The 16,061-nt window shown below is 59.1% G+C and overlaps 4 protein-coding genes and 4 non-coding genes across 9 annotated transcripts; 7 read left to right on the forward strand and 1 right to left on the reverse strand.

Moving 5' to 3' along the window:
- Positions 1-205: 205 nt before the first annotated feature.
- Positions 206-6,423, forward strand: EIF4A1 (eukaryotic translation initiation factor 4A1). Of its 2 annotated transcripts, none has more exons than XM_025428537.3 (11): positions 206-316; positions 1,575-1,623; positions 2,031-2,163; positions 2,540-2,679; positions 3,954-4,122; positions 4,456-4,565; positions 4,794-4,937; positions 5,020-5,157; positions 5,255-5,344; positions 5,592-5,671; positions 5,770-6,423. In XM_025428537.3, exons 1-11 carry the CDS (start codon positions 294-296, stop codon positions 5,912-5,914), a joined length of 1,221 nt encoding a protein of 406 aa, XP_025284322.1. In that variant the 5' UTR covers positions 206-293; the 3' UTR covers positions 5,915-6,423. The 2 variants fall into 2 exon arrangements, with proteins under 2 accessions (XP_025284322.1, XP_048966118.1); XM_049110161.1 differs by lacking the exon at positions 206-316 and adding an exon at positions 825-953.
- Positions 2,196-2,316, forward strand: LOC112647683 (small nucleolar RNA SNORA48). Its single transcript, XR_003128429.1, has one exon. It is a non-coding gene; the product is annotated as a small nucleolar RNA SNORA48 (small nucleolar RNA).
- LOC112647684 (small nucleolar RNA SNORA48) lies at positions 2,992-3,136 on the forward strand. Its single transcript, XR_003128430.1, has one exon. It is a non-coding gene; the product is annotated as a small nucleolar RNA SNORA48 (small nucleolar RNA).
- On the forward strand, positions 4,224-4,361 carry LOC112647640 (small nucleolar RNA SNORD10). Its single transcript, XR_003128397.1, has one exon. It is a non-coding gene; the product is annotated as a small nucleolar RNA SNORD10 (small nucleolar RNA).
- Positions 5,382-5,522, forward strand: LOC112647675 (small nucleolar RNA SNORA67). Its single transcript, XR_003128422.1, has one exon. It is a non-coding gene; the product is annotated as a small nucleolar RNA SNORA67 (small nucleolar RNA).
- A 271-nt stretch (positions 6,424-6,694) lies between the features above and the next one.
- Positions 6,695-8,998, forward strand: CD68 (CD68 molecule). The gene is made up of 6 exons (XM_025428538.3): positions 6,695-7,101; positions 7,178-7,620; positions 7,766-7,885; positions 7,985-8,057; positions 8,171-8,341; positions 8,613-8,998. The coding sequence occupies exons 1-6, from the start codon at positions 7,053-7,055 to the stop codon at positions 8,744-8,746; spliced, it is 990 nt and encodes a 329-aa protein (XP_025284323.1). The 5' UTR covers positions 6,695-7,052; the 3' UTR covers positions 8,747-8,998.
- Positions 8,999-10,290: 1,292 nt separating this feature from the next.
- Positions 10,291-13,515, forward strand: MPDU1 (mannose-P-dolichol utilization defect 1). Its single transcript, XM_025428542.3, has 7 exons — positions 10,291-10,454; positions 11,432-11,497; positions 11,658-11,790; positions 12,062-12,147; positions 12,269-12,387; positions 12,567-12,677; positions 12,811-13,515. The coding sequence occupies exons 1-7, from the start codon at positions 10,352-10,354 to the stop codon at positions 12,931-12,933; spliced, it is 741 nt and encodes a 246-aa protein (XP_025284327.1). The 5' UTR covers positions 10,291-10,351; the 3' UTR covers positions 12,934-13,515.
- A 9-nt stretch (positions 13,516-13,524) lies between these two features.
- On the reverse strand, positions 13,525-15,455 carry SOX15 (SRY-box transcription factor 15). The gene is made up of 2 exons (XM_025428543.3): positions 14,448-15,455; positions 13,525-13,889 (listed from the first exon to the last, which is right to left on the reverse strand). The coding sequence occupies exons 1-2, from the start codon at positions 14,978-14,980 to the stop codon at positions 13,721-13,723; spliced, it is 702 nt and encodes a 233-aa protein (XP_025284328.1). The 5' UTR covers positions 14,981-15,455; the 3' UTR covers positions 13,525-13,720.
- Positions 15,456-16,061: the final 606 nt, after the last annotated feature.

A 16,061-nucleotide genomic window follows, 5' to 3' on the forward strand; every position in this document is an offset into this window, starting at 1 on the left:
GCCCCAAGATGGCTGCCGGGCCTCGAGGCCTGACTCCCGTATGTCACTTCCGCACCGGCGAGAAAGGCGGGCCGCATAGCCAATGGGGCTGCAGGGGCGGGTCCTCATCTTGATAGGCGTTCAGCTTGTCCAATGGTGGCGGCGTGCCGGGGTGCCGGCGAACTAACGTCACGCCGAGTCGCTGAGCGCCGGCGGCGGGGCCGAGGCGGCCGAGCCAATGCGATGGCTGGGGCGGGGTCGGGCGCTCTATAAGTTGTCGATAGGCGGGCACTCCGCCCTAGTTTCTAAGGATCATGTCTGCGAGTCAGGATTCCCGGTAAGAAATCCTTATTGCAAGAGATCGAGGCTACTCACCCAGCCGCTCCTTTTCGAGGGTCCCGCGGGGGGCGGGGGAAGCCGAGGCCCAACCCCGGGCCTCTCCCTCCCGGGGTTGTGCGGGGCGGCCTTACGCCGGGAGGCCCGGTCCCGGGGGGGGGGGTAGCGAGGGAGGTCCGGCCCTCGGGGCCCGGCGTGCGAGGCCTGCCCTGAGGCCGCTGTCCCCGACGCGGCGCGCGAGGCCCCGGCCCGAGCGCCAGGCGGGGGTCGCGACCCGGCGCGGGGGACGACGGCGGCGGCGGCGGCGGCGGCGGCCGGCGGGTCCGGACGCCTCTTTGGCGAGGGAGGGCTCGCGCGCGCTCGGGGTTCTGGGGGATTCTGACGGGACCACTCGCCGGAGCGGGGGGCGCCCGGGTCCTCTGAGCCGGGCGCTCGGTCGCGCGGAGAGCCGGGTCGGGGCGGGAGAAGCCGGCCGTTCAGTGTGCTGGTTTTCTTGACGGCCAGGACCGAGCCTGACCCCGAGGAGCGGCCGCGTGAGGCACCGGGAGCCCACCCGGCGCCGGGCGGGCGGGTCCATTTTGCCGCACAAGCCGGGCAATTGGCAAACTGCGGATGGGCAGGTCCACTTTCCTTCAGGGGTGAGCGGCCTGAGGTATGGGAGGGCGACGCCATTTCGCGACGGGGCGGGCGGGCTGTGGATTGTTCCGTGGCGGGGGGAGACGCCGCCGGGTGGTCGAGGGAGCGAGCACATGGCGGCCTGAGGGGCTCCCCTCCCCCAGCCCCCTTCGCTGCTGAGTGTTGTGCAATCTCCCCCTTCTCTAGCTCTGCTGGGGCTCATTGTGCGCGAGGCCGCCACCGCCCGCGGCCTCCCACATCCGGGCACCGCAAGGGGGGGAGACGGGCTGGAGGGGTGGGGGAGGGCGCGGGCGGAGTGACGTGGGGGGAAGGGGATGTCCTCCCCTCGCAGCCGGGAGGCAAGGGGCGGGACTTCCGGCGCGCCGGGGCCGCGGGGGGAGGCGCACGCGCTCCGGCCGGCCCGGGACACGTGGGCGGGGGCGCGGACCCCCTCAGGGTCCCGGGGGGCGCGGCGGCGTTCCCTGTGGCCTGCGGGGGCCGGGGCCCGAGTCGGTGGAGGAGGAAGGGCTGTGTCCTCGGGGAGTGGAGGCTGATGGCACGGGCGGGACCGCTTGCTGGGGAGAGCCCGGCCGCGCGGATTTCTAACTCGTCTCAGTTGGTGTGCATCTGCTTTCCACCAACAGATCCAGAGACAATGGCCCCGATGGGATGGAGCCCGAAGGCGTCATCGAGGTGAGCCGGGAGCTTTGAGCCATTGTTCCCCCTCTCTGGAAAAGACGGTCTGTAGCAGCCTCCCCTGACCTCGGGAGGGGTGGTTCCTGTCCCCTAACAGGAACCTGTTCCTGTTTCCTCTCCCCAATTCTCATTCCTTTTCGATGATTGGTATAAAGTATCTACGTCCTGGGTTGTACGAACCAGGTTGCCGGAGGAGTCTGGTCTCCTCTCCTGCCCTGTTTAGCCTCTGGTTTCACAAGTGGACTGGCCCTCACTGATTGCCCAGGCCGGGTAGAGCCAGCTGGCTTCCCCAGAGGGAGGAGAGGTGCAGGGATCTGCAGCTCTGGGGCTGGTACCAAGGTGCCCTCTGTTCTGCGAGAACACAGACCCCCGTTTGACTACTGTGATTTTTCTCTGTCCTACAGAGTAACTGGAATGAGATTGTTGACAGCTTTGATGACATGAACCTCTCCGAGTCCCTTCTCCGTGGCATCTATGCTTATGGTTTCGAGAAGCCTTCTGCCATCCAGCAGCGAGCCATTCTTCCTTGTATCAAGGGTAAGCCTCCTGTCCCAGGACAGGTTCTGGGCTGTCCCTAAACTGGGTACAGTGGTATCTGGTTGGTGCCTGTCTCCTATCAGTCGGGGACCGAGCAACTCCTTGTTTATCCAGGCTTGGCTTTTGGTCTGTGTTCATGCCCTGGCCACATGCATGGCTGGTTTGATTTCTGCTGGTACCTGTTTCTGAGCTTTGTGCAGTACTGAATGAGTTAATGTTCTGTGTGGGCACTCTGTTGTCATGGGGTAAAGTCTGTGGAGCACGTCATGCTTGGCACATGGCTCCATTGGCTTCTTGTGGGTAAAGTAAAGCCTTGAACATCTCATGACTCTGAAATGTATGTATTCTCATGTCTTGTTTTTCTCGATCTATTTAGGTTATGATGTGATCGCTCAAGCCCAATCTGGGACTGGGAAAACAGCCACTTTTGCCATATCGATTCTGCAACAAATTGAATTGGATCTAAAGGCTACACAGGCCTTGGTCCTGGCACCCACTAGGGAGTTGGCTCAGCAGGTGAGTATGTAGGCTTTTTTGTTCCTTCCCTGAAGGACTGCTTTAGAAATGTGGTCATTAAAAAAAGCATAGATGTGTGTTCCTCAGGACCACTATCTATTTAAGAACTGAATGGTTGGGGGGGTGGGGACTGTGTAAAGAAATAAGTTGAGGACTTCCGGATGTTTGAGAGCTTGTTAGGATTAATTACGAGGTCTTTCCTACCCAAACACAATAAGCATTATTTTCTCCACCCATTTCCTGAGTCAAATGAAAAGGTTGCAAGGTGGAGCCTGGCTGGCTGGGCAAGTTTGGTGGCTGTTTTATGAACAAACCCCCTGGCAATGGGCAAAGAGACACCTTGGTGGTGGTGGTGCTCTTATATCAGCCAGGGGCAAAGCAGACGGGCAGTCCTGTGTTCATCCTAGCTTGATGCCTGGATTGGTGGCCAGAGCTGTTTCATGCCTAGGGCACATAAAATTTTAATGAGACCTTTCTTGGGTCTTGGTGGAGAAAGGGTCAGAAATGCTAGTCTCATAAGTAGGATATTAGTTTTATGGTGAGTTTAGGATGATTCTATGCTTATCGGTGAATTGAGGTAAGGTACTGTAAGTGAAGAGTTCTGGAAGAATTCAGTAGGGCCTTAATGTATGTGCAGAACATGCTCTTTTAAAAAAAGCGAACGGGGATCCCTGGGTGGCGCAGCGGTTTGGCGCCTGCCTTTGGCCCAGGGCGCGATCCTGGAGACCCGGGATCGAATCCCACATCGGACTCCCGGTGCATGGAGCCTGCTTCTCGCTCTGCTTCTCTCTCTCTCTCTCTCTCTCTGTGACTATCATGAATAAATAAATAAAAAAAAAAATCTTAAAAAAATAAAAAATAAAAAAAAATAAAAAAAGCGAACGTGTCACCTAGCACAGGTTCTGTGGCAGGAGTTCAGTAGGACACGGGTAGATGGCCTTCCATTCATAAAACTAGTTGGAGTGAGATCAAATCAATGGGTCGTCATGGCTTTTAGAAAGGGCTGTTAGTGTGAATCCTTGTATTCTTAGGAGCCAGACCAAGCTCAAATCCTGAGCCTGCCACTTACTGGCAGTGTGATCTTAAGTGAAGTATCTGCCTGTTTCTTGTCTGAAAAGTGAGTTTAATGGTGCACGTCTGAGTTGGAGAGAACACTAGAAGCATTTTATTTATTTATTTACTTACTTATTTTTTATTTTACTAGAAGCATCTTAAACGGGACCTGCCTTGATCATAGCTCATAATTGGGTACATTTTTTTTTTTCTGAGTCCAGATACAGAAGGTAGTCATGGCATTAGGAGATTACATGGGTGCTTCCTGCCATGCCTGCATTGGGGGGACCAATGTACGTGCTGAGGTGCAGAAGCTTCAGATGGAGGCTCCTCATATCATCGTGGGCACCCCGGGTCGTGTGTTTGACATGCTGAACCGGAGATACCTATGTGAGTCTGGCTGTCCTCTTTAACCCTCCCACTCGTGCCTTCCCCCCCCCCCCTTCGCAGTGTCCTCCTCTGACGGGCTAGCATGCACCTGGGAAAGAGTTGCTCTGTGATGAGCCCATGCGTGTCATCTGAGCCTGGCTTCCCCGTCCTCAGCCCCGGGGAGTGTTCTACTTCCCTGGCCTGTCAGCTGGCCTCGTGTGGGAGTCTTGGCAAAGGATCAGCCTTCGTATCCTGAGAGCAGATCTCTTGTTCCTTAGTGTTCTCGATCAGGAACTTGAAGTTTGGTTTCCTGGTTCCCTCACTACTGTCCATTGGGGTTTTCTCCTCTTGTAGCTCCCAAATATATCAAGATGTTTGTACTGGACGAAGCTGATGAGATGTTAAGCCGTGGATTCAAGGACCAGATCTATGACATATTCCAAAAGCTCAACAGCAACACCCAGGTGAGAAAGGGGTTCACAGACTCTAGTGGGCGGTCAAGGTTTCCTTTGTAGGTGGCTGTGTGGTGGGGGTCACAGCAGCAGCACATGCTGCAGGAGCCACAAAGAATCCGGGGGCCTCAAGCCTTTTCATGCCCTAGCTTCTGCATTAGGCGACAACTTACTTGCTTGCTAGGGGAGGGGGGGCCAGCCTGGAGGATCCCCTACCCCAAGGCTGCTCTTTCCCATTAGGTGGTTTTGCTGTCTGCCACGATGCCTTCTGACGTGCTTGAGGTGACCAAGAAGTTCATGAGGGACCCCATTCGGATTCTGGTCAAGAAAGAAGAGTTGACCCTCGAGGGCATCCGCCAGTTCTACATCAACGTGGAGCGAGAGGTGGGGCCCGGTGCAGGGGGGGGGCTTGCCTGGCTGTACATCCCTGGGTAGAGCCCCTCACTGATCTCCTTCCCCCTCCCAGGAGTGGAAGCTGGACACGCTGTGTGACTTGTACGAGACTCTGACCATCACACAGGCAGTCATTTTCATCAACACCCGAAGGAAGGTGGATTGGCTCACCGAGAAGATGCACGCCCGAGACTTCACCGTGTCTGCCATGGTGCGTTCTCTCCCTTGTTCCCCGTAGTGCCCGTGTGCCTGGGCCTCCGAGCCTGTGCGCCTGTGACACGCGCCCTCCCCTCTGGTCCCCACTATAGCACGGAGACATGGACCAGAAGGAGCGAGATGTTATCATGAGGGAGTTCCGCTCGGGCTCTAGCAGAGTACTGATTACCACTGACTTGCTGGTGAGTAGGGAATGGAGAACCCTGGGAAGGAGGGAGGACCCAAGCTGATTCCCTCTCCAGGGGGCTTGCTTGTGCCCCCCTCAGGAAAGTAGCAACTTGGAATAAAATGTGACATGCCTCAGGGTGCTGGGAAGAGGGGCTGCTGTTTCCTTTGCCTTCCCTTTGGCTGCCTACACACACAGCGGTCCCTGCTACGCGCACTGGTCCCCCACCCTTCCTCCTGCTGACCTGTCCTCTCCCGACCCAGGCCAGAGGCATCGATGTGCAGCAGGTGTCTCTAGTCATCAACTATGACCTTCCTACCAACAGGGAAAACTATATCCACAGGTAAGTGCAGATCTAAAATGTTCCCTCCCCCAGCCCTGAGCTCAGGCTCTGTCCTGCCCCCATCCTGAGCCAGACTGAACCTGTCCTATTCTCACCAGAATCGGCCGTGGTGGACGATTTGGCCGGAAGGGTGTGGCTATTAACATGGTGACAGAAGAAGACAAGAGGACTCTTCGAGACATCGAGACTTTCTACAACACCTCCATTGAGGAAATGCCCCTCAATGTTGCTGACCTCATCTGAGGGGTGGTCCTGCTACCTAGCCTGACCCTGGCCTCAGTCTGGGGGGGGCAGAAGAGCAGGAGGGGGGAGGGAAGGGAGCCAAGGGATGGACATCTTGTCATTTTTTTCCTTTTTTTTTTCTTTGAATAAATGTCACTTTTTGAGGCAAAAGAAGGAACGTGAACATTTTAGACACCCTTTTCTTTGGGGCAGGCTCTTGCTCCAGGCGCCGTCTCTTCTCCCAAAAACACTAATCCATCTCCGTAACCTAGTCAACCTCCAAACCCCAGAGGCTCTCCCCCACCCCAGCTACGTGCCTCTTCAGAGGCTGCCAGGGGCCATAGTGTCACTCAACCTCATTTGCTGGACCAAATCTGGAGAATCCCAGAGTTAAATGGCCCAGAGGATTGTCCCCAGGTGGGGGGGAGCAGGGGAGAAAAAGTGGTAGCCATTTTTACATTGTTTTGTATAGTATTTATTGATTCAGAAAACAAACACAAAATTCTGAATAAAATGACTTGGAAACTGCCTGTTTGGGCTTCTCATTTCTTGCCTCCCCTTCCCTCCCACCTGTGTCCCAGGGCCTCCCTGGCTGGGGCCACCACTCCACCCCCAGTTCATAGTCCCTCAAGTTTCCCTTGGGTTTCCTTTTTTTGTTATCCTCTCCCTGCTGACCCGCTAGTGGGGTAGCATTTGTTGGCTAGTGACCCACTCTAAAGGCCAAGACGCAAGCACCATCATAAGTGCCTCACATGTTCTGTCAAGAGGAAGTGACAAATGGAAAAGAGGGAATAGAAACACTTAACCCCTAGAACTGGAGGACATAAGCAAGGGGTGGGGTGCTGTTCCCCGCTGGTTCTGTAACCCCTCCGGCCCACCAAACAGGCTGAAGTAGACAAGTAGGTCCGCAAGGACCAACTGTCCCCAAACTCCGCATCTACCTGTGATATTGAGGCTGGTGACCCATCCCCTCACTTGGTGACAGGGGTTCAATGACTAAGTGATTGGTGGCTGGGGCTGAGGTGCCTGAGTCAGGCTGGGGGTGGACTGGGCTGCCACAGGAAGTCAGACACTTAATTCCTCTTCCAAAAGAAGGCAGAGGCTACAGGCTGGTGTTGAACACACCGTCCCGCACCGACTGGGGTGAGGCCGATCGGTTATGAGGCCAGCCGTGTTTTTCTTGGGGGCCTTGGTGGGGCTGCTAGCAGGTAAGGGGGGGCCCGAGGGGAAGGGGCTCAGGGGGACACTGCCCCATTGCTAACCAACCCTCCCCTCTGCTCCAAGCCCAGGGGACCCGGAGCGACTGTCCCCATAAAAAGTCGGCCACCCTGCTGCCCTCCTTCACGGTGACCCCTACGGCTACAGAGAGCACAGGAAGCCCTGGGACCACCAGCCACAGCACCACCACCGCGGAGACCACCAGCCATGTGCCCAACACCACCACTCACCAGGCCCCGACAACCCCGGGGCACAGAAACACCACCATTCACCCAACCACGAGCAACAGCACAAGCAACACCACGGGCACCACGGGCACCGGCAAACCCCACACCTCCACCAGCTACACCCAGCCGGGGCCAGGGCCAAGGCCACCACCTCCCAGTCCCGGCCCTGGCCCCCAGGACGCCATAGGAGACTACACTTGGACTACGGGTTCCCAGCCCTGCGCCCGGCTCCAAGCCCGGATTCAGATCGGGGTTGTGTACCCAACCCAGGCCGGAGGCCAGGTAGAGCCACCCGTGGGGGCAGGGGTGAGGTCGCTCACCGCACTGCAGAAGGAAGAAGAGAGAAGGGGGCACGCAGGGAGGGGATGGAGGAAACAGGGAACCCCGGGCGGCTGCGGCCTTCAAAACCTCTTTTTAACCGCTACAGGCCTGGGGCATCTCGGTGCTGAACCCCAACAGTACCAAGCCCTGGGGGGACTGTGACGGGGCCCGCCCCCATCTGCTTCTCTCCTTCCCTTTCGGGCAGCTCAGCTTCGGGTTCACACAGGTACCTCCCCACCCCGGCCCCCTCGTGTCCCCCTATCCCCCCACCCTTTGCTGTGCTGGGGGCTCCGGCCACTCTCAGCCTTCCTGGTCGCCTTCGCAGGAGCCGCAGCAGGGTTCAGTCTACCTCGACTACCTGGCTCTGCAGTACAACGTGTCCTTTCCGCAGGCGGCGCGTGAGTCACCCGCCCTCGGGTCGCTTGCCCTGAATGTCCGGGCTCCTGAAAGGGGATCTAAATCGGGGTGGCGGGGACAAGGCTCCAGAGCTGACCCTTCCTCGCTCTTTCAGAGTGGACATTCTCAGGTCAGAACGCATCCCTCCGAGCTCTCCAAGCCCCCCTGGGCCAGAGCTTCAGCTGCAGAAATGCAAGCATCCTTCTTACGCCAGCTCTGCGCCTTGACCTGCTCCACCTGAAGCTGCAGGCTGCTCAGCTGCCCCCTTCAGGGGCCTTTGGGCCAAGTAAGAACTAGTCCTCCCTCCTAGAAGGCTCCCACTGCTCTGACGGCCACCCGCCTCCTTTATGAGATCTTGAACTTTCCTTTCTCTCTCAGCCTTGTAGCTTTAGGGCAACTGCCCTACTTCCTCAGCAGGACTCTGCCCTCTTTCCCTAGGAGCTTCGAGGGCACTCATCACTCTACTTCCCCATGTCCCCCCCACGCCTTCCTCCCATCCTCCTCCCACCTGTGCCCCACCACCACCCTGATGCCTGCCCGCCCTCCCTTTCTGCCAGGTTTCTCTTGTCCCAGCGAACACTTCAACCTGCTGCCCCTCATCGTCGGCGTGATCTCACTCGGCCTCCTCGCCCTGGCGCTGGTTACATTCTGCATTATCAGGAGACGCCCACCCACCTACCAGCCCCTCTGAGCATGTCCCCATCCTTGATACCAGTATCAAGCTTGGCGGCGGGGGGGGGGGGGGGGGGGGGGGGGGGGGGGGGGGAGGGGGCCATTCTCATCACCCAACTGACTCAGAAACAAAGTTACCTTCCTTCTCAGTCTTCTGGAACAAAAATAGAACTAATGCCATCTGAAGGGATGCAGGAGAGAGAAAGGGTCATAAACATGACATAGTTCTCCTCCCCCATCCCCAGCATAATAAAACCTGCTCGAAACACTGTCTTCGGATTTCCCCATTCTTGCCAGGACTAAAAGCTGTCTTGTCACATGCCTTTCTGCACCTTCCATGGTAGGGTCTCAGGGAGCCAGACAATAAGCAGGTGAAGAGAGATGGACACCATCCTATGCTCTGTGACCCCGTTCCCTAGAGCCTGCCACAGCTGGTGTCGAAATCTGCCGCATCCCCCTTCCTCTTTTTCTGGGGCCTCTGGCTGCTTCATTTCCCCAGGCCCTCCAAACCAGTTTCACAAATACAAGTGCAGCAGGTAGCAGTAGCCGAGGAGTGTTCGGGGAAGGTCACACCTGGGTCACTTCCTTTCCGAAGGCTGTGTGGGAGCTCCTTGGCAACACGAACACGGTGCCCGTGTCCAGGGATACTTCTATTTCTGCCACGGGCTGCAGCAGCAGCAGACTCTGACCTCCACCCCCTATCACGCGGGCGCTCCCAGGAGCCGCCTGCCTCCAGCCCGCCCCCCTCCCCTGCGGTGGGAGTGGGTGGCACCCCCAGGGCAGCCGGCGTCCAGGATCTAGAAAGGGTCTCCCAGACAGCCAAAGGGTCTCCCAGACAGCCGCGGTCCGCACCCGGCGGGCAGCCCGTGAGACCTTGCTGATGGCATGGGGTCACCGGAATGGCTGGGAGCTGGGGTCACAAATCCCCAGCGGCCTTTCCTTACGGGGCGGCGGGGGGGGGGGGGGCGCTGCTGATGTGCTTGCTCAGGGCCGCACAAGGCGGAGGGGCCGGCGGGTGGGAAGGACAGAACCCTCGGGCCTGGGGGCTCGCCTTCTCACCGCCATCGCCTCTGCTTCACCCTCCCGGCTCAGCAGCTGCGGGCGCAGACAGCCAGGAGGGAGGAACACGGGGCTGCGTGGAGCTCGGCGCCTCCGGGGGACTGCCTGGCGCACGCTGTCCTTCCCTCTGGAGCCGCCCAGACAACAGGAGATAGGGAGCCATGGCGCCCCCACCCAAAGCCCTTGCGGACACCCATGCTCCTCGTCTCTCAACTTCGAACAAGGTGGAGCCGGCTGGGGAAGACAAGATGGCGCCGCACAGAAGGAGCGGATAGAGAGGTAGGAGGCGCGGGGTTGCCTCCGAACTGGAAGCATAAACAAAGGCGCGAGAAATGGAACTGCGCAGGCGCGCCGCCTCAGCATGCCGTAAGACTCGAGCTGGCAGGGCGCTTCCGAAACGTGGTCGCTGCACGAGATCTATTTTACGGGGTGGGGTGGCGTGAAGAAAGAGCGAGGAAAAGAGGGCCGGGCGGGGGTGGGGGTGGGGGTGTAAAAGGCCAGGGCGCGCATGCGCAGCGTCGCTCCATGGCGGCCCGGAGAGACGGGCGGAAGCTAGCTTTGCAACATGGCGGCCGAGGAGGAGGGCCTGCTCAAACGAGCGCTTGTACCGCTTCTCTTACCTGAGAAATGCTACGACCAAATTTTCGTCCAGTGGGACTTGCTTCACGGTGAGCTTTATTCGGTATCTTTGTCAAAAGTTCTGCCCGAGCGCCCTCGGGCCATCAGGGGGGCGGGACTGCGGGCCGGACGGTGGCGACCCCTGCCACGCCGTGCCGGGCGGAAATCCCTGCGGCGGGGGGCGGAAGTGCCTCGGCGTCCATAGAGGGGGCTCGCCATGTTTGAGCGGGAGGCCGGGAGAGGGCGGCGGCATCATTACTTCTTGGTGATCGTGAAAGGTGGAAAGACACAGACTGCACAAAACGAAGTTAAAATCTGACCAGGTCGTTACGGTCTTTAATAGATTAGTAGACCTTGAGCAAACCCGCGCTTACTCCAAGGCATCTGATGAATTTAGGCTTCGGGGGCATCTGCAGAGGCGCCCTCCGCCCTCAGCATTTGCTGGTGGTCTAATCCTGGGATGACTTGCTTGCCGGCCTCCGTCTGCGAGGCAGGTCCACACAAAGCCCACCGCAGACGTCAGGCCCAGTCTCTTCCCGGCCCCCCACTCTCCCACTGTGCACCTGTCTGGGTCGCATTCATGACTCTCGCTGGGCTGGAGGGGTGTACCAGGGCCTCCCAGCAAGCCCCCGAGCAGGGGCCAGGAGTTCGGGCACGAGGGAGCAGGAGGCCTGTCCTTGGACGGGCAACACACGCGAAGTGGAGCGCCTGGGTTGCTCAGAGGGGAAAGGATGGGAGGTCTCCTGGGCATTGCCCAGCTTTCTGCAGAGAAGCAATGGAAAGCCTCGGAAGTCAAGGAGTTTAGACGTAAATCCGTCTATTTTGGAAAAGTCACCTGACAGTGATAGGATTTGGGGCAGGAAGGCCCCCTGGCCTTTTCACCTGCCATCGGACAGCCCTGATCTTCCTTGTTTGGGTTTGCCCAGGTCTTAGGGAGCAGCAGCAACCCCCAGCAGCCTGAAAAGCCTTTAGCCCTGAGCTGGGTTCCAGGGGCTGCTTTTGTGTTTACTCCGCTTTCTCTTTTCAGTCCCCTGCCTCAAGATTCTTCTCAGCAAGAGCCTGGGTCTGGGCATTGTGGCCGGGTCACTTCTGGGTATGTACCCTGTCTTCAGGTGGAGGGCTGAGATACCAGAAATGGGGTGGGTCTCTTAACCAGTCGAGGTGACATGCTTCCCAGTCTGCCCCATGGCTGTTGTGTGGGGCTCCCAAGGGATGTGGGCTCCTTACCTCTGCCTTTCTCGTCCTTTCTCTAGTAAAATTGCCCCAGGTGTTTAAAATCCTGAAAGCCAAGAGCGCCGAAGGGCTGAGCCTTCAGTCAGTGATGCTAGAACTAGTGGCACTGACGGGGACCATGGTCTACAGCATCACCAACAACTTCCCCTTCAGGTGAGGGGAGCCTACCCTCAATCCCCAAGGGTGAATGCTCGCAAGTGGGATTTAGGGTGAGGCAGGGGAGAGGGCTTATTTAAGCCTTTCTGGAAATCTGGCCATCACCTGTGGACGTGATGAGGAGAGCATCCCAGGGGTGCCCGGGATCTAGACAGGTGGGGGCTGAGGAGGGCGTCAGAGAACTGTGTCCCCAGATGGACGGGCCATGGAGGCTTTCCCTGCCCCTTTCCAGGCCCGCCTTTCTTCCTCCCAACTCTTGACTCTGCAGCTCTTGGGGTGAAGCTCTGTTCCTGCTGTTCCAGACAGTCACCATCTGCTTCCTGGTCCTGCACTACAGAGGACAAACTATGAAAGGTGCCGGGGTTTACCCGAGAGCAGGGTGTGGCTCTTGGGGGCCCTGATGGGGAACTTTGGCTCTGGGAAGCCAGAGGAGTGGGAGAGGCTGACCAGGGCTCCTTACCTCCTTGGCCCCCAGGTGTCACTTTCTTAGCCTGCTATGCGCTGGTCCTGCTTGCGCTCCTGTCACCACTGACACCGCAGGCCGTAATCACCCTGCTCCAGGCCTCCAATGTGCCTGCTGTGGTAGTGGGGCGGGTGAGTACTGGAAGGAAGGAAGGAAGGATGCTGGGCAGAGGGAGTGAGGTGGGGACTGGATGAGGAGCAGAGTGGGAGCCCCAGGTATGGGGGTGTTGGACAGAGGGCGATGGGAAGTCTGTGGCGGGAACATGGAAGAGTTCAGATAACAGAACAAAGGTTCTTGATTTCTTCCCCAGCTGATCCAGGCAGCAACGAACTACCAGAACGGGCACACAGGCCAGCTCTCAGCCATCACAGTCTTTCTGCTCTTTGGGGGCTCCTTGGCCAGAATCTTCACCTCCATTCAGGTGAGCTCACCTTCTCCCCTCTAGAGGGCGCTAAAATCCCGTCCTGGCTCAGCCGGGGACTTCAGGCTGCTCCCTCTGAGCACTTTGGGCTGTGTGGAAGTGACCCCCCCCCCACCGGCTGCCTCTCACCTAGGAGACTGGAGACCCCCTCATGGCCGGAACCTTCGTGGTCTCTTCCCTCTGCAATGGCCTCATCGCCGCCCAGCTGCTGTACTACTGGAACGCAAAGGCTCCCCACGAGAAGAAAAAGCAGTAGGGCAGAGCTGGCTACTATAGCACACTCCCCATTTCGAGTTATCCACCCGCCCTCTGGGTCCTTCCCATCCAAACCAGTCAGCTGGCAGGATTTATCATTCATTCCTCTACAATTGTGAATTAGTGAGTCAGGGTTTTAGTGGGAACGCGATCCTGGGGGGAAGGGGGCAGGGGAGATTTTCAGACTGACACCTAGTGTGCACAGTCCCCTGCGTGTACGATGAACTCGTTTCATCATTTGGCAGAGATTCCTCTTTTGGCAGCAGTTCCCAGCTACTTAGGTATTCTGGGGTGAGAGTTTGCCCTGTGCTACCCGTCTTCCCCAGGGCCTGACCAGTGGAAGGAATGGGGGCGGGTGGTAGGCGTGTGGCCGCCTCCCTCCCCGAACCTGGTTGGGACCGTCTCCAGGACCCCACTGCTGGGTGGGGGGCAGGAGACAGAGTGACTCAGGTAGGGCCCCAGGGTGGGGTGAGGAGGTTCCTGCTCTGGCAGGTCCAGGCGGAAGGGAGCGGAGACTGCTGGTTCCTGCTGCAGCGAGGGGAGGGTGGAACAGAGATGGGGGAATAAAGACTCTGAGACGTGGTTTAATAGTAAAAACTGTGTTCGTCCTACAAAAAAGAAGTGTGTTGTGTTTTGGGGGCAGGGCAGACACCAGAGCACAGGCTTCCTCAGTACTGGAGGAACATTGAGTTCTAAAGAAAGGTTTGCAGCCTGGGGTGGGGGTGGGAGGTTCTGGGTGAAGGAGGAGGAGAAGGGAGCCCTTCCTGGGAGGTCCATGTCCACAAGGGTTAGAGGTGGGTCAGGGGCATGGGGGCCCCTGACAGGGGGGCGTTGTACGGAGTGGGCGAGCCCGGGGGCAGATAGGGGCTGAAGTGAGGGAGCAGCTCTCCCTGGAGCCTAGGGTTACTCTGAGGGAGGGAGCACGGCGAGGAGGCCTCTGGTTTACAGTGGGAAGAGCTGCAAAGAGAGAGACACTGGAGTTAGAGCCCATCTCGGGGCGGGAGGGGTCAGCAGGGCCCCCATTCACAAGTGGGGGTGGGTGGGCCCCACTCTGGCAAACAGTAGAACTCTTCTCCCAGCCCCTAGCCGGGCCCACTGGGCAACGCAGGTTCAGAACCAGACCCCAGGACTAAGGGCTTAAGAGCAGTGCCGCAGCCATGCCCTGTTGAGGCACGCTCCCCAGCAGGCTTGCGTGCTGTGCCTGTTTTCCTCTTTTGGGGCGGCAGGCCAGGAAGGGGTAGAGTTGGGCCTGGCCTCTCCTTGCCCCGAGGGTTGGGAGAGGGAGCCGGGTCACAGGAGGGCCAGGAGCAGGGAGGAAACGGGAAATTCAGGTAACTAGAGCACAATCACATCCAGAGGGTCTGTAGTTTGATCCTGAGGGGCCGCTGCTGCCAGGCTGGGATGGAGACGCCCTCCGTGGAAACCCTGGGCCCCCAGAAAGCTCCCACCCTAGTGGGGCACTGGGTGGGGGTGGGGGTTCCCTGCAGCCCCTCCACTTGCTTCCTGGGCACTCACCCGTATCCGCCAGGCAGGTAGGCTGTCGAGTAGTTGGGTGGCTGGTACCCAAAGCCCCTGCTGCCTTGGGTGGTCATGAGTCCGGGCCCCCAGAGGGGCCCGCCGCCAGCCACGCCACCGCCTCCCTGGCCGAAGTGTGGTGGCCCGGCGCCCGAGCTCTTGGTCTTGCGTCGAGGCCGGTACTTGTAGTCGGGGTAGTCGCGCAGGTGCCGGGCCCGGAGCCGCTTGGCCTCCTCCACGAAGGGCCGCTTCTCGTCCTCGCCCAGCAGCTTCCACTGCGCGCCCAGGCGCTTGGAAATCTCCGAGTTGTGCATCTTTGGGTTCTGCTGCGCCATCTGGCGGCGCTGGGCGGAGCTCCACACCATAAACGCGTTCATGGGCCGCTTCACCTTCTCCAGCGGGAGCGCCCCAGGGACCCCTGGGCTCCCAGCACCCTCCCGTTCCTGGCAGCCCGAGGACGAGGTGGTCGGGGCCGGGGGAGCAAGAGGCGCCAGGCTCCAGGCCTGATCGTGGGAAGAGCCAGGAAGCGCCATGGGGAGGGTGGGGGGTGGAGGGAAGCCCTGAGAGGCCGTCCTACACGCCCTCCCCTCTAAAGTGGAGCGTGGATGCCCAAACCGGTGTCCTTAAAACGGAAGTGTCTTTCTAGTCTGGAGTCGTTCCAGACAAATCGTGTCCTTAAAAAGTAGGTGTCCCCAAGTTCAGAGGCCTTAGAACGGAGCCCCTGCTCCCAACAAATCAGGCACTTTGGAGAGCCGGTGCCGAATCCGCTGCCTGGTCCGGCGCACCGGGCAGGTTGCACTTGGGTCCTGGATGCCGCGAGGTCCTCCAAACCCAGGTGGCCTTCCACCGAGGCGCGCTCGGTCTCCGGAGCGGTCCCGGGCTCGGGCGCCACGGCCCCTCTCACCTGGCCTCAGCGTCTGTGGCTGGCGGGTGGGCCAGACCCGGGAACAGCTTTTAACCAGACTCCTCCCCACTCCCTCCCAGCAGACCGCGCCTCCTTAAGGGCGCCAACGTCCCCCTCCCTTAGGCAAACCCAGGTGTCCTGTTCTCCCCAGCCCCCAACGCTCCCCTTGGGGCACCACGCCCCCTCCCCACCCAGGACCCAGAAGTCAAGCCTTCCAGCCAGAGAAGCTCTGAACGCCTTCCCCTCCCTTCTTGAGCTTTGGCAATTTAAAGTCAATTCCTTTGCACAATGGGATCAAGCACAGGGGAATCAAAAGCCCTCAGGGTCACAATTGAACCAGGAGGAAGTCAGAACACCCCACCCCTACCCCAAATCTTTTTCTGGTGCCTATTGCTCCTCAAACCCCTGACCTGCCCCTGGGCCAAGACAGTCAGAAGACGGACCATTTTTGCTTCCTGAGTCATCCCAGCAGGTGCTTAGGTGGTGATTCAGCCCCTTTCTCCAGGTGAGAAAATTTAGGCCCTCCCAACTCCAGCCCCAAACCTTGGTTTCTCCACGGCAGGTGGTATCTGCAACCTCAGTCTGAAGGTAGGGAGCCAGGGGCCCCGGGACACCCCCACTCCCAATCCCACCACCAGGGGCCGAGTGGTCAGCAGAGTAGGTGAGTCCAGAGCAGAGAACCAGCAGAAAGGAGAGCTGGACACCGAACT

Source organism: Canis lupus, chromosome 5, assembly GCF_003254725.2.
Source record: "Canis lupus dingo isolate Sandy chromosome 5, ASM325472v2, whole genome shotgun sequence".
Lineage (NCBI taxonomy): Eukaryota > Metazoa > Chordata > Mammalia > Carnivora > Canidae > Canis > Canis lupus.

Coding starts and splice junctions, on each gene's coding strand:
- EIF4A1 (XM_049110161.1), top strand. CDS start 928: ATGGGCAGGTCCACTTTCCTTCAGGG. Junction 2,164..2,539: donor CATTCTTCCTTGTATCAAGG/GTAAGCCTCCTG, acceptor CGATCTATTTAG/GTTATGATGTGATCGCTCAA. Junction 5,672..5,769: donor AGGGAAAACTATATCCACAG/GTAAGTGCAGAT, acceptor TATTCTCACCAG/AATCGGCCGTGGTGGACGAT.
- SOX15 (XM_025428543.3), bottom strand. CDS start 14,980: ATGGCGCTTCCTGGCTCTTCCCACGATCAGGCCTGGAGCCTGGCGCCT. Junction 13,890..14,447: donor TACCTGCCTGGCGGATACGG/GTGAGTGCCCAG, acceptor CTCTCTTTGCAG/CTCTTCCCACTGTAAACCAG.
- CD68 (XM_025428538.3), top strand. CDS start 7,053: ATGAGGCCAGCCGTGTTTTTCTTGGGGGCCTTGGTGGGGCTGCTAGCA. Junction 7,102..7,177: donor CTTGGTGGGGCTGCTAGCAG/GTAAGGGGGGGC, acceptor CTCTGCTCCAAG/CCCAGGGGACCCGGAGCGAC. Junction 8,058..8,170: donor GTCCTTTCCGCAGGCGGCGC/GTGAGTCACCCG, acceptor TCGCTCTTTCAG/AGTGGACATTCTCAGGTCAG.
- MPDU1 (XM_025428542.3), top strand. CDS start 10,352: ATGGCGGCCGAGGAGGAGGGCCTGCTCAAACGAGCGCTTGTACCGCTT. Junction 11,498..11,657: donor TGTGGCCGGGTCACTTCTGG/GTATGTACCCTG, acceptor TCCTTTCTCTAG/TAAAATTGCCCCAGGTGTTT. Junction 12,388..12,566: donor CTGCTGTGGTAGTGGGGCGG/GTGAGTACTGGA, acceptor TTTCTTCCCCAG/CTGATCCAGGCAGCAACGAA.